Genomic DNA, 15,234 nt, shown 5'->3' on the forward strand with positions numbered 1-15,234 from the left:
TTGTTCCCGTGCGGTCCGGTGTGCGACGCACCGTTGCCGAAATTCCGCATAACGGTACAGCTGCCCCTACTTGTGTCGGCAGTGCCGTAGTTCAGCCCTTCGTGCGTTGGACGGTGCTGCCGCCACACAGATCCCCCCTTGGAGAGCGGAGCTCCGTAGCTGCGAAAACGCGGCGATCGTTCGCGTGTGTTTAAAGTTCGTGCACTGCGTGATGGCAGTGCGGCAGCTTTGGCGGGGGTCGGTCGGCGTCGGAAGGGCGGCGGCCCATGACGTCAGCGCGCCGGACCGGCGAGCGTGCGGTGGGCGTGTCCTCGCGCTGGCGGCTAGTGACAGCGCCAGCAGGCACTGGCTGCGACTGTCCGTAGGGATGCGCGTGAAGGCGCGCGTTGCAGGTCATTGGTGGCGACGTCTCGAAGGCGCTTGCGCGGGTGCGGTACCGTCGGAACTCGAACGCGGGTCCGGGAGCTACTACGGACGGTGTGGAGCGCGATGTCCGGAGCTCGACGGAGAAGCGAATGAGGTAAGCAGGCGCGGGTGCCGATCCGGCCTCAACGCCCGACGCGGCGGAGGCAAAAGACGCGAACGCGGGTCCAGGAGCTGTGACGAACGCTCGACTGGAGTTACCGGCCGAAGGCACTTGCAGCTGGAGGTCGGGTCTCTACAGCGGACAGCGGCTTGTGGGCGCCGAATTCTGACGGCGTTCGGTGGCTCGGGCGCGTGATTGCCGGTTTGGGTGTCGTGGCGCGCTGGCGACGCAGCACGGCCGTTTGAATCGGACGCGGCGGCCGGCGCGCGTGACGTAGTCCGCTGGCGGCTGTGGTGGGGGCGACCGGTGCGCCTGTGGTGGGCGCGGTCCGGGCGGCCGTACCAGCTGCCTGGGCGTGGTGGAGGGAGGCGCACGTGGCGGCGCGATGACAGCAGGCTGCGGCTGTGCGTCACCGGCGGCTCCGGGTGCGGGTTCCGTCTGACCGCTGGCAGAGGGCGTGTCGTCCGTGATCAGATCTTCTGCCGGGTCGAAGAAATGCGTGGCTGATGGAGCGGGCAAGACGTAGGCTGGTTTGACGCGGTCGACTGACACTGTCGACGGCTTTCCGTTGCACTCGAGGACCAGCGTTTTGTCTCCTCGGGCGATCACGCGGTGCGGCCCACTGTAGGGCGGTCGGAGAGGTGGCCGTACTGCGTCGGTACGCAACATGACGTGCGTGCAGCGCTGCAGGTCGGCGTGGACGAATATCTTCCCGGTGCCGTGCCGCGTCGGTGCGTGCGCTCGGAGGCCGGCCATGTGACTGCGCAGACGTTCTGCCAGAGTGGGTGCCACGGCGTCGCGTGGGAGACTTGCATCTTCGACAAAATCGCCCGGGATTGTCAGAGATTGCCCGTAAACGAGGTCGGCAGGTGACGCGCCGATCTCCTCCTTCGGCGTGACTCGCAGGCCGAGCAGCACCAGTGGGAGCGCCTCTGGCCATGAGGTGTCGTGGCAGGTTAGAGCGGCTTTGAGAGTCCTATGGAACCGTTCGACCATGCCATTCGACGCCGGGTGGTAGCTGGTTGTCCTGTGTAACCGGGTGCCACACAGTCTGGCGACATGCGTGAACAAAGCGCAGTCAAACTGGCGGCCGCGATCAGTTGTCACGTGACTGGGACATCCGAAGCGTGCCACCCAGGTGTCGACGAATGCGGTGGCGACGGTCTCGGCCGTGACGTCCGCGACGGGCGTTGCTTCCGGCCAGCGAGTGAAGCGGTCCACCATTGTTAGGAGGTACCGCTTGCCTTGTGAGAGAGGAAGCGGGCCGACGAGGTCCACGTGGACGTGTGCAAATCGGCGTGTCGCGTCCGGGAAGGTGCCCACGGGTGCGTGGGTGTGCCTCCCGACTTTGGCGCGCTGACATGACGTGCAAGTGCGCGCCCATTCGCGGCAGTCCTTCCGAAGCCCGGGCCAGACGAAACGCGCAGCCACGAGCGTCGCAGTGGTGTTGATGCCGGGGTGTGACAGTCCGTGGACACGGTCGAAGGCACTGCGCCGGAATTTCCCCGGGAGGAACGGTCGGTGCGTGCCGGTTGAGGTGTCACACCAAATCTTCTGTGCGGAGCCGGGGACAGGCACCAGCTCCAGTTGCAGGCCGCTGGAAGTGTCGTGACGGAAGCGGTGCAGTTCTTCGTCACTCTCCTGTACTTGGGCCACGTCCTCAAAGTTCACAGGGGGTGAAATAACGGCACACGCTCGGGACAAACAATCGGCGACGATATTGTCTATCCCCGAAATGTGTCGAATGTCAGTCGTGAATTGCGACACGTACTCTAACTGCTGGAGTTGGCGCGGTGAACACTTAGTGTGGTTGTTCTCGAACGCGTGGGTAATGGGTTTGTGATCGGTGAAAATGATGAACTGTCGGGCTTCTATGGACGGTCGGAAGTATTTCACCGCCGCGTACACCACAAGCAACTCTCGGTCATAAGCGCTCCAAGCACGTTGCGAATCGGAAAGCTTTTTGGAGAAAAAACCGAGAGGCTGCCAACTCCCGCCGACGCGCTGTTGTAACGCCGCGCCGATGGCGGCCTGGCTGGCGTCCACGACTATAGCTAAGTCCGCGTCATGTACCGGGTGCGCGAGCAGCGTCGCTTCCACGAGATTCCTTTTTGAGTCCATGAAGCTCTGCTCCATTGCGTCTGTCCAATTCACGAGGGTCTTCCCTTTAGAGATAGGACCTTGTAACGCCTTAGTCAGCGGCTCTTGCACCGCTGCGGCGTTGGGCAGGTGTCGACGATAAAAGTTCAACATGCCGAGGTAGCGTCGTAATTCTTTGTGCGTCTGCGGACGCGGCATGTTCTGTATTGCCTTAACTTTCTCCGGTAGCGGTGTCGATCCGGTGGGCGTAATTAAATGGCCTAGGAACTCAATTTCCGTCACGCCGAACTCGCATTTAGCGGGGTTAATGACGATGTCGGCTTCACTCAGGCGCTGAAAGATGGTCGTTAAGTGGCGGCGGTGGAGTTCGGGCGACTTGGAATACACCAAGATGTCGTCGAGGTACGCGAAGCAAAATGGCAAGCCTCGCAAGACGCCGTCCAGGAACCGCTGCCAAGTCTGGGCAGCATTCCGAAGACCGAAAGTCATAAACAGGCTTTCGAAAAGCCCAAAGGGCGTTACGATGGCTGTTTTTTTGATGTCTTCGGGCGCCACCGGAATTTGGGTGTACGCCTTTGCGCAGTCAATCTTGCTGAACACCGCGCAGCCCGCCAAGGCGTAGCTGAAGTCTTGAAGGTGTGGGACTGGGTATCGGTCCGGCACCGTTCGCGAATTAAGGGCGCGATAGTCCCCACACGGGCGCCACGAATTGTCTTTCTTGGGCACTAAATGCAACGCCGATGACCATGGGCTGCTCGATGGTCGCACGATGCCTTGCCGCAGCATGGCCTCGAACTCTGCCTTTGCTGCTGCGAGTCTGTCCGGCGCGAGTCGACGTGGGCGACACGATGTGGGGGGTCCGGGTGTGGTTATTATGTGGTGCACCGTCAAATGTTTGATGTCTCTCGGTGCACCGGCTGGGCGGGTGAGGTTGGGGAATTGTTCCAGAATGTCAGCGTACGGTCCGGGGCACTTCACGGGTTTAACGCTGTAGTATGCAGCCTGCCGGCGCTGTCCCGCTATCTTTAACTTAGTCGTGGCGTCGATGAGCTGGCCGTTTGCGATGTCGGCTAGTAGCCCGTAGTGGCCGAGAAAGTCTGCGCCCAGGATCGGCTCATTGACGTCGGCCACGGTAAAAGTCCACGAGAACGTGCGCCGTAGGCCTATATCTATATTGCGGCTGTGTGTGCCGTAAGTTTTAATGGCGGAATTGTTCGCCGCTGTAAGGCAGAGTGCCTCGGCCCGCCTGCGGTCTCGTAACATAGAACGGGGGAAGATCGAGAGGTCCGAACCCGTGTCGACGAGGTACCTCACGCCTGCCCCCCGTTCCGCAACAAACAGACGCTTCGATATCATATTGCAGCCGGGTGCGCCTAGGTCCGGTTGCAGCTGGCGTTTGGGTGCGAGCAAGGAGCGCGGCACCTGGTTGCTTCGTTGCCGAAGCGAGCGTGGTACCAGCAGTAGCCGCTTTGTGCGTGCTGTGACGTCGGCGGGGTACCGTTGGAGCGGCTGTTGCTGCGTTGCCGGCTGCGCGAGCCACGCCGCCTGTCGCCCGGTCTGCTGCCGCTGCGGCGCGTGCTGCCCTCTTGCTGCGAGCGCGCCAACCGGTCGACTTGCGTCGAGAGAGCTGCCACCTGTGCCGTCAAGTTTTGCACTAGCTGGTGCAGGTCGGCATCCGATGCGGGTGCGGGAGGCGCTGGCCGCCACGGAGGTGGGGGGACGGAGTCGTAAGCTGCCGCAGCCACGGTGCTAGGCGCCGTTGTCAGCGCGTCGTGCACCCTGTCGGCCAAGTTAGCGACGGCGTCCAGCTGCATCTCCGTCTGTGCGGCTATCACTGCCTGCACCTGAGCTGGGAGGCTGCGCACCCAGATAGTGCGCAACAGCGAATCTGGCACCATATCGGACTGCGCGAGGCTCCGCAAGTGGCGCAGGAATTGCGAGGGCCTCCGATCGCCGCATTCCTCCTGCCGCAGCAGTTGGTGCACACGCTGTTCCTCTGACGACGAAATCCGCCGGATCAGCTCTTCCTTGAGCCGTTTGTAGCTCGACTGCGTCGGTGGGGCGGTGATTATATCCCGCACTTCGGCCGCATAGTTCTGGTCCAGCTGGCTCACCACGTGCCTGAATTTCGCCAGGTCGCAGGTCACGTGGTTGCTCATAAATACCGCCTCAACCTGGCTGAACCACATCACGGGGTCGCGCGGCCAAAAGGGAGGCAGCCTGATCAATGCCCGTCCAGCACTTGTCGGCGTTCCGGCGGTCGTAGGAGGCATCGGTGTGGCGGGGATTTGCGCGCCAACATTGTCCTGAGCTGTCTGCGGCTGCGCGGCGTCCGCGCGTGTAGTCCGTGCCTGTAGCTCATTCTCTAGCCTCGTGTTGCGTGCGAGCAGTTCTTCGACGGTCTTTCGCAACTCCTCTAGTGTCGCCATCTTAGTTCAGAGTCGAATTCTCGTACAAGAGGAAAGCACACAGTGAAAATAACACAAGGGAAACACACGAAAAGAAAAAAATAACACTAAGCAGTCCGCGATCGAAATATACGCACACAAAAACAATACAAAAAAAAGTTAGTTAAAAAAAAAAAAAAATTACTACGGAGCACTGTTCGGCGCGGGCGTATGCGCGCAAGCCTACTCGCGGTTCCACGTCTCTCGTACCGACGAACGTTTGTCACCACGTGTTTTTTAGCCTCAGATCACGTCGGGGTCACCAGTGAAGCGGGAACGTGTTGTATCTCCGCTTACAGTCGATCATGTGCAGTGAACCGGCATTTATCGCCGCGCCCACGCACTATGCTCATGGGAGAGGCTCTGTGGCAATAAATGACTAAAGCGGTTCTGGACAGGACACATTTATTTTTCCTGCCGTTACAATAAATGACAAATAATATACTTCGCTAATGTCTGCCTATATAGGCGCGTTGCACTGGCGGCACGGCTCGGTCACCGATCCCGGAGGGTGCACACTCCAGTGACGAGCCGTGGCGCGGCCGCGTGGACCGAGCGAGACAAAAGGCCGCGTCACAGAATGTTCTGCTCTTGGCGCGACCGGAGGCGCCGTAACGTCCGCGAAGAAGCTAAAGACAATTTAACGGCGACTGCGTTACGACCGCGCGTACGCGTTTACGGCGGAGTCACGTTGACTCGACGCACGTGGTCCGCGGCGGAAGAACTGGGGAGACGTGTGTCGCGTCGCGTCGACTAGCTCGCACTGCTGGCAGCTTTGTTCCCGTGCGGTCCGGTGTGCGACGCACCGTTGCCGAAATTCCGCATAACGGTACAGCTGCCCCTACTTGTGTCGGCAGTGCCGTAGTTCAGCCCTTCGTGCGTTGGACGGTGCTGCCGCCACATGCATAAGAAAGGAAAACTTTCATGGTTTTGCACAAAAATTAACTATCGGACTTAGTATTTTCATAGGATTATTATTCAGATAACACATTGATGCACAAGAAACACATCTTCTCCCCACAAGAACTGAAGACAGAGTCTCTCTAATGATTGACAAAAAGAATTGAATGGAATTTTTCTTCATTTGTTATCCACCTTACGGCATAGCAAAATATATCTTTATCGATACTTACAGCGACCGCACTAATGATTATTACCATTGGTTTTAAATTTTTTTCATAGCTTGTTGGGGCTTTTCCTTATGTACCTATACAATTGCCCCCACACTGTGTGGTGACATGCAATGGAGGTTCACAGTGTTTTGTATACACTTGTACAGCTTAAATTTAAATTTTGCCCAAAGGGGTACAATGAACTTTATTTGTCAGAGCATTTTTCTTTGTATTTTGGGTTGGAGATTTCAGCTTGTCTTGCTTACATATTATCTTACAGGAAATACATAACTTACATACAGAATGATAGTTCATTAAGTATTTACATGAGAGCACTGCTAGAGCGACTACTTGTCCTTTTGGCAACATTGGCAGTCTAAATATCTTTGTTGGCTGTGCAAGAGCCGTTAATTCTCCAAGCATTATTGTGTATGGTTGTTCGAGCTTCCACTCACACTTTAGTGTTACTTTCACACTGAGTGCCATACTATGCATTGAATAATTTGCTGCGGTGTGGTCTTCCATTGTGAGTGCAGAGCATGTGTATTTACTCTCCAAGAACCGATGCTGTGGCATTCACCTTTGATAAGGCCCGGGAATGATCTTTTCCATCGTATTCACATTTCAATTGGGGTGAATACTGCACATCAACACCTGATGTCAAAGTAAGTGATGCTTGCACAAATATAGTTTGCTGATTAATTTTTCAGATGTTGCATAGCATGACATTGCCATAATTGATTTGTTGCACTACTGCACACAGGTTTGGATACCACTATCTATATCATTGTTCACTTTGACATGAGAAATGTTTTTAGTCCTTGAGGTTTTTTCCCTTTCTGTTAGCTTTTAAGTTCATTTTTTACATATGGCTCGATATACACATAAAATTCACATAAACATTTTGACACAACAATGCATATTACAATGGCTTACATCTAAAGCTGACATTCCACCCATTATTTGTATCAAACATAGAAAATTCTTAAATACTAAAACATTACAAAATTCCTGTTTCAATTACAGTTGCTGGTTAGTATAGTTTGTTTGTTAGCTTGAAAAAAAAAAGTCCTTTTGTACATAAATACAAGTAACTTATTTACATTCCATTACATCATGTTACTATATATGCATTTAATGCATCCACATTTTATTCTCCAGTCATGCATACATCAGTTATGAAAGTTTAATGTTTTCCTAGGGAGAAATAGAGAAAAACATTTGCATCAGAACTCTGCATTATGCGTTGCTGGCTTAACTATGCTTTAGCCCTGCCTCCTGTGTTGGGGAAGGAATAAGGAGTATTATTCTAATTTATGGATTACTAAGGAAATGCTGTTCATCCTTCCTTAAATCACTTATCAGGGAACTCCTTTTTCATGGAACTGAAATGTATTAATGACTCATGTACTATACAGGGTGGTCCATTGATTGTGACTGAGCCAAATATCTCACGAAATAAGCGTCAAACAAAAAAACTACAAAGAACGAAACTTGTCTAGCTTGAAGGGGGAAACCAGATGGTGCTATGGTTGGCCTACTAGATGGCACTGCCATAGGTCAAACGGATATCAGCTGTGCTTTTTTAAATAGGAACCCCCATTTTTTTATTACAGATTTGTGTAGTATGTAAAGAAACATGAATGTTTTAGTTGGAGCACTTTTTTCACTTTGTGATAGATGGCACTGTAATGAACACAAACATATGGCTCACAATTTTAAATGAACAGTTGGTAACAGGTAGGTTTTTTAAATTAAAATACAAAATGTAGGTACGTTTGAACATTATATTTCGGTTGTTCCAATAAGATACATGTACCTTTGTGAATATATCATTTCTGAGAATGCATGTTGTTACAGCATGATTACCTGTAAATACCACATCAATGCAATAAATGCTCAAAATGGTGTCCGTCAACCTTAATGCATTTGGCAATACGTGTAACAACATTCCTCTCAACAGCTAGTAGTTCGCCTTCCATAATGTTTGCACATGCGTTGACAACATGCTGACTCATGTTGTCGGGCATTGTCCGTGGATCACGATAGCAAATATCCTTCAACTTTCCCCACAGAAAGAAATCCGGGGGTGTCACATCAGGTGAACATTGAACATGTGGGCCATGGTATGGTGCTTTGATGACCAATCCACCTGTCATGCAATATGCTATTCAATACCATTTCAACTGCATGTGAGCTATGTGCCAGACATCATGTTGGAAGTACATCGCCATTCTGTCATGAAGTGAAACATCTTGTAGTAACATCGGTAGAACATTACATAGGAAATCAGCATACATTGCACCATTTAGATTGCCATTGATAAAATGGGGTCCAATTATCCTTCCTCTCATAATGCCACACCATATATTAACCCACCAAGGTCACTGATGTTTCACTTGTCACAGCCATCGTGAATTTTCCATTGCCCAATAGTGCATATTATGGTGGTTTATGTTACTGCTGTTGGTAAACGATGCTTCATCACTAAATAGAACACATGTAAAAAATCTGTCATCATCCCGTAATTTCTCTTGAACCCAGTGGTAGAACTGTACACAGCATTCAAATTCATTGCCATGCAGTTCCTGGTGCATAGAAATATGGAACGGGTGCAATCAATGTTGATGTAGCATTCTCAACACCGACATTTTTGAGATTACCAATTCTCACACAATTTGTCTACTACAGATGTGCAGATTAGCCATGACAGCAGCTAAAACACCTACTTGGGCATCATCATGTCATGGTTGATGTTTCACATGTGGCTGAACACTTTCTGTTTCTTTAAATAATGTAACTATCTGGCAAACAGTCCAAACACTTGGATGATATCATCCTGGATACCGCAGCATACATAGAACATGCCCGTTGGGCATTTTCATCACAATAGCCATACATCAACACGATATCAACCTTTTCCACAATCAGTAAACGGTCCATTTTAACACGGGTAATGTATCACGAAGCAAATACCGTCTGCACTGGCGGAATGTTACATGATACCACTACTTACACGTTTGTGACTATTATAGCACCATCTATCACAAAGGGAAAAAAGTGGTCCAACTAAAACATTCATATTTCCTTACGTGCTACATGAATATGTAATAAAAAATGGGGGTTCCTATTTTAAAAAATGCAGTTGATATCCATTTGACCTATGGCAGTGCCATCTAGTGGGCCATCCATAGCGCCAACTGGTTTCCCCCTTCAAGCTAGACGAGTTTCGTTCTTTGTAGTTTTTCGTTTGATGCTTATTTTGTGAGATATTTGGCCCAGTCACTATCAATGGACCACCCTGTAGATGCTTATAATTGTTTACGTGTAGCTTTGTGTTCATAATGCAAAAGTTTTTGCATTATGTCATGCTTACCTCTTTACGATTATGTGAAAATGTCATTGTTTATATTCGCATGTGATGCAATATTAATTGGTTACTTTTATTTGAGGTCACATGCCTCCATGTTTATGTGCACTTTGTAGCCAGTAGGTATGGCTAAATGTTTTGTAGTTGCACTCCAATGATGTATTTTCTTATTGTTCATTTTCTTGATGACCAAAATATACACATAGACATACTAACAACTAAATCATTTCTCTGAGATGCTGCCCGTTTTTTCATTTGGTACCTATAACACCTGTTGTAAACCTCTTCTTCTGTGCTGTGTTGATGCACTGGTTGCTGTTATATAAAAAACTTACAACTAACTTAAAAACTAATTGTGTTTCATAACTCATAGGCCACACATATTCCCGGTCATCACCCTTGTTCACAGATGTTTTTTCATTTCATTCTTATTTGTTTATATATTTATTTACTTGCATTTGTGTTCCCTCTATTCATTTACCCTGCAAAGAAATTTGCTTTGACATCTCCTATGGTATCTTATCCTTTTGTTAGCTAACACATCCTGTATGTTTCATTGCAATGATTTCTTTTAATTCTAGTTACAATGTATGTATTGACACAGCTTCACATGTTGATATAAATATATTATAATATTCTTTCATTGTCTGATAGTAAATATAGTTGTTACTTGTTATTATTTATTTTGAAATTGGGCTAGATACTATTGGTTGCACCACAAGTTAGCCTGTTGCGCTTGCACAAGGTTAATATCTCCTCCCTAGTACTGATATAAGCATGCATTGTTGAGCGTGCACAGCTGAGTCATATACTGCTCCAGTTTGCGTTTCTCATCACATGAAGCTGTGTTTTTACACTTCCTTCTAGTCAAATGTTTGTCTTTGCTTACAAAACAAGAAAATTTCTTAAGTCTATATATATTTCATTCAGAAATACACATAATAAAATCTTTTAGTTATAACAATGACATTATTTATGAATATATTTTATGACTGTGATATTGTGTCGCTCTCATGAAAAGTTTTGAAGTCTTTGTGAGGGTGAAGAACATGGTCTATCCCTGTTCTTTCATATACCAACCTATAATTTCCAGGATAATGTATTTTTGCAATAATATATGGCCCTGAGTATAGTAATTGCCATTTTTTGTTCAACTTACTGATCTTTGTTGATTTGGGATGTGTTCTAAATAGAACTCGTTGCCCTTCAAAAAAATGTGTAACGCGTTTCAACTTTTTGTTGTATATTCTCTTTATGTATTCTGCTTTATTCTCCAGCATAATTACTGCTCCTTTGATTTTATCCTGTAAAGTTAACTCTTTAGTAGGTAATTTTGGTATAGGTGATTCCCATTCGTCAGTTTGCTTTGTGTTAAACATCAGTTCATTAGGAGTGAAACCTGTGGAAGAGTGGGGGAGACTGTTTATTATTTGCATAAATGCAGTCATGTATTAAATCCATCATGAACGCTTATTATGAGCATATGTCCTTATAAATCTATTGAATTCCTTAAACACCCTCTCCACGGGACTTGCTTCTGGGTGGAAGAAACTTACCAAGATGCGTTTAATGCCCTGTATATTCATGAATTGTTTCCATTTTCTTTCTACAAAATAGGCTGCAATGTCTGTTAATATTACTTCGGGTTTCCCTACTCTTCGTAAATAATCCTCTTCATTTCTCCTTATGATGCTACAGGCTGTAGTGGTTTTGATAGCATAAAGTTTGATGTATTTTGTAAAAATATCATAAAGAGCTATTATGTATTTGACACCTCCTTTTGCTCTAGGTTATGGCCCTGTGATATCCAGAGAAACCATTCCCAGTGGAGCTTTGGTTAATACGGGGTGTAGTTCTGTAAGCTTTGACATATTGGATGGGTTTATTCTTTGGCAAATAGCACACTTTTCTAATATTTGTGAAACATGTTGTCATAAATTAAGAAAGTAACAAAGTTTGGAAATCTTGTCTGTACATTTTGTTACTCCATAGTGCCCCACACTTCATGTGTGTGTGTGTGTGTGTGTGTGTGTGTGTGTGTGTGTGTGTGTGTGTGTGTGTGTGTGTGATTAATTCATCAATATATTCTTCTGGAAGGCATACAAACCAATGGTTAGAAGTTTCATGCTTCTGGTGAAACAAAACGCCTTTGTATAACTGATACCATTTACTTACCTTATGGTTTGTATTCTGATTGAGATTTTGTATTACCTTTTTCCACCTATGGTCTTGGAGTTGTATCATTCCCATCTGTTGCAAAAATTTTTGTAGTTGGATTTCTGTGTATTACTTTGAATCAATAATTTTTGGATTTCTGAATCATGGTCAGACAGTTCACTGAGCTCATCTAGTCCCTGCGGTACTCTGGACAGTGCACCTGCGATGCTATTCTGACTGCCTTTTATGTATATTATTTCAAAATTGAATTCCTGCAGGTACAAGCACCACCTCACTAGTCTCCGGTGTAACAGTTTCCATATTAAGAGAAAAGATAACGATTGGTGATCACAATAGACCTTAGAAAATACTTGATTTTCCTAAACGCCCAAATTATTGCTAAATTTTCCAGTTCTGATACAGAATATGATCCTTCTGCCTCTGATAAAGTTCTGCTGGCAAAGCTGATGGCTTTGGGTACTGTTTCTCCCTCTTCTTCTTGTATCTGGAACAAACATGCCCCAAGCCCCTGAGACGAGGCATCCATGCTTAAACAAAAGTCCTTAGACACGTCAGGATGACTCAAAATGTTTGGTGATATTAATGCATTACTAATTTTGGTAAAGTCCTCCTGTCATCTCTCATCCCATATCCAAGGTTTATCCTTTCTCAACAGGCATCGCTATTCATAATTTGTAGCGGTATAAATTTTCAAAAAAAGGTAGTTAGTCCTAGATATGCTTTCAATTGCTTTTTGTTCATTGGGGGTGGGCAATTATGTATGGCATCTAGTATCTAGTTTCTTTGGGTTGGGCAATATACCCTGTTCTGAGACGATATGTCCTAAAAATTTTATTTGTTCTTTGCCAAAGATAGATTTTTTAAGATTTCCTGTTACTTTGTACTCTGTAAATCTCTGAAATACATTTTCTGTTATACTGATGTGTTCAGCCCAACTTGATGTGGCTGTTAACATATTGTCAACATAATTGGTAATCTTACTGAGCAATTCTGGTCCTAAGACCCTGCCCAAAGCTGATATAAATATGCCTGCACTAATGTTTAAGCCAAAGGGTAGAACTTGAAATTCATTACTCCTGCCTTTGCAGACAAATGCTGTGTATTTTCCACTCTCCTCATGTAACTTTATTTGCCTGCAAGATTTTTTAAGGTCGAGGTTGCTGAAATATTTGATGTTATGAAATTGTAGTAACTGTTCATCTAAATTATCTGGCTTTGTTCTTACTGGTACTAGGATTTTGTTTATGCCTCTAGCATCTAAAACTAGTCATATTGCTCCATCAGGTTTAATTACTGGTAGTATTGGGCTTCAATATGGAGAAAATGATGACTGTATGATTCCCCATTCCCACATTCTATTGATTTCCTGCTTAATTACTTCACACTTTGCCCAAAGTATAGGGTAAAACATTACACAAAATGTTTTGTGAGGATAGATATTAAGTTTATGTTCATAATCTTTGCTTACTCCTGAATTCTTGTTAAAAACACTTGCATATTTAAAAAATAAGTCAGAAAGATCTTGTCGTTGTGTAGCATCTCGAATATTTGATTCATTCAATTTTTGCTCTGCTAATGCCTGGTTAGCTTCAGTGTTGGTATTGTGTTCGTTATCAAATTTGTTCAAAAAATACATGGTGGGATATGAATAACGTACAGTGACATGGGGTTCTGGGTTTACTGTGTCATACCTCTCTGGTGTGGTAATCAGGGTGATACAAAATCTTTGGTCTTTCACAAAGAAATGGCACTTACCATTACCTATGTCTATTTGAGTTTTGTAGGGTCTAAATGTGTCCATAACTATCAAGCAGTTGACAGTAAGTTTGTCTACTATTAAAAAATTACACTGCACAGAAAATTGTTCATTGTGCACAGTGACAAGAGCTTGGTGTTTCACTAACTTGGTTTTGCTGGGGGTAGCAGTTTGTACTTTGCAGTTTTGTACTGGCAGAACAGGAAATTTATTCCATCTTTTTAATTGAGTGAAAAATGCTCCAGACATTAAAATAGTCATGGACCTTGTATCAAGTATTTAATTTGTGTCTATACCAAAAATTTTCACTCTTACTGCTGCTCGCATCTTTTCTTCTAGTGTATTTTTCATCGGTCCTAGTTCATGTTGATATAGATCATCTTTCATGTCTACTTGCTCATCAAATTGTACAAAACATGTTTGAAGAGCTAATTTGCCTCCATCATTTATAAGGTCTATAGTATGGGTCTCAACTATGACCAATTTCGGTTTTCCTGCAGTGTAGTCTGATCTACTTAGGTACATGGGACAATTTCTGTCAGTTGTACTGTGTGATTGTTTCCCCAGTGTGTATCATTTCCAGTTTACAACATGCATTCTTGTGTGTTCATATGGCTGTTGTGGAATGTTGCCGTATTATGATTTTGCTTCACAAAGGTTGGCTGCGGTACGGTATGTGGCGTATCATTGTTGTTGCTGCTCACTGGCCTTTGGTACATCCTTGCAGTTGCACGTACCAGCTTTCTGTATGTTCGTGTCTGGCTTTTTGTATTGACCATTTGAGTTATGTTGTTGTGGTGTTTGGCTGTCTGATGCCCTATTTGTTATTACTTTCTCCTCATATAGTAGATCGATTGAATCTAAAATGGATAGAAAATATTCAGTGTCATGCTCAGGTGTAGTAATTAATTTTTCACAAATGTGAAATGGCAAATACCTTTTTAAAATTTTTAAAACATCAACATGAGAAATAGGATTCGTCCAGTAACGTGTTTTATTGAGATACTTCTCAAAATACCCTCGCAAGCTACCATATTTGCTATTAAAAGGGACGGGGTTAAAAACCTCTTGTGTAAGTCTCTCCTGCATGGCTTCTGAGCAGTATTTGTCAAGAAATGCTCATTCAAATTGTAAATATGTGGCGTAACCCTCAGCTACATCGGTCACCCAAAAAGTACATGGCCTTGCATGCACCCAAAAGAAACCTGATCTTTTGTGCTTCCATCCAATTTCTAGGAAATACATGTCAAAAAGCACTAATAAATACAACAGGATTCATCTTCTTACCTTCACTCATAAACATTGGAAACTGATGGTGTCTTAATAGTCCTTCATTAGCAAATAGAGTGGACAAGCTGTTTGTATTTTGTGCTGTGTTTACATAGCTGTCATAATTATTTAAATTTCTCATAGGTACTGGTTCTGGTGTTGTACCCTGTAAACTTACACTCTGCATTCTGTCATTACTACTGGCATTGTTTGCAGGGTTTGCAATGATCTGGGTGCATACATTACTTTGGTTTGCTGTGGCTGGCACTTTGGTTATGTGTACAACTTGTGTCTCTGTAACATTCTCAGCTAAGTAGTTGCATATCCTGTGCTCTGTAGCTTGCAAATTGGTGTTCACATTGTCGATAATGTTGTTTTCCTTTTGCTGAATAGTTTTTTCAACTACATCATTGATTAATCTACATTCCTTCACTACTTTTTCTGCTGCGGTACTGGTTTTGTCCAAAGTACCTGCT

At 46.0% G+C, this 15,234-nt stretch overlaps 1 protein-coding gene across 1 annotated transcript; it reads right to left on the reverse strand.

Annotated features, from left to right (window-relative positions):
- Window positions 1–658: 658 nt before the first annotated feature.
- On the reverse strand, window positions 659–1,750 carry LOC124776605. Its single transcript, XM_047251678.1, has one exon. It carries the CDS (start codon window positions 1,748–1,750, stop codon window positions 659–661), a length of 1,092 nt encoding a protein of 363 aa, XP_047107634.1.
- Between the last annotated feature and the right edge of the window lie 13,484 nt (window positions 1,751–15,234).

The sequence above is a fragment of the Schistocerca piceifrons genome, chromosome 1 (genome assembly GCF_021461385.2).
Source record: "Schistocerca piceifrons isolate TAMUIC-IGC-003096 chromosome 1, iqSchPice1.1, whole genome shotgun sequence".
NCBI lineage: Eukaryota > Metazoa > Arthropoda > Insecta > Orthoptera > Acrididae > Schistocerca > Schistocerca piceifrons.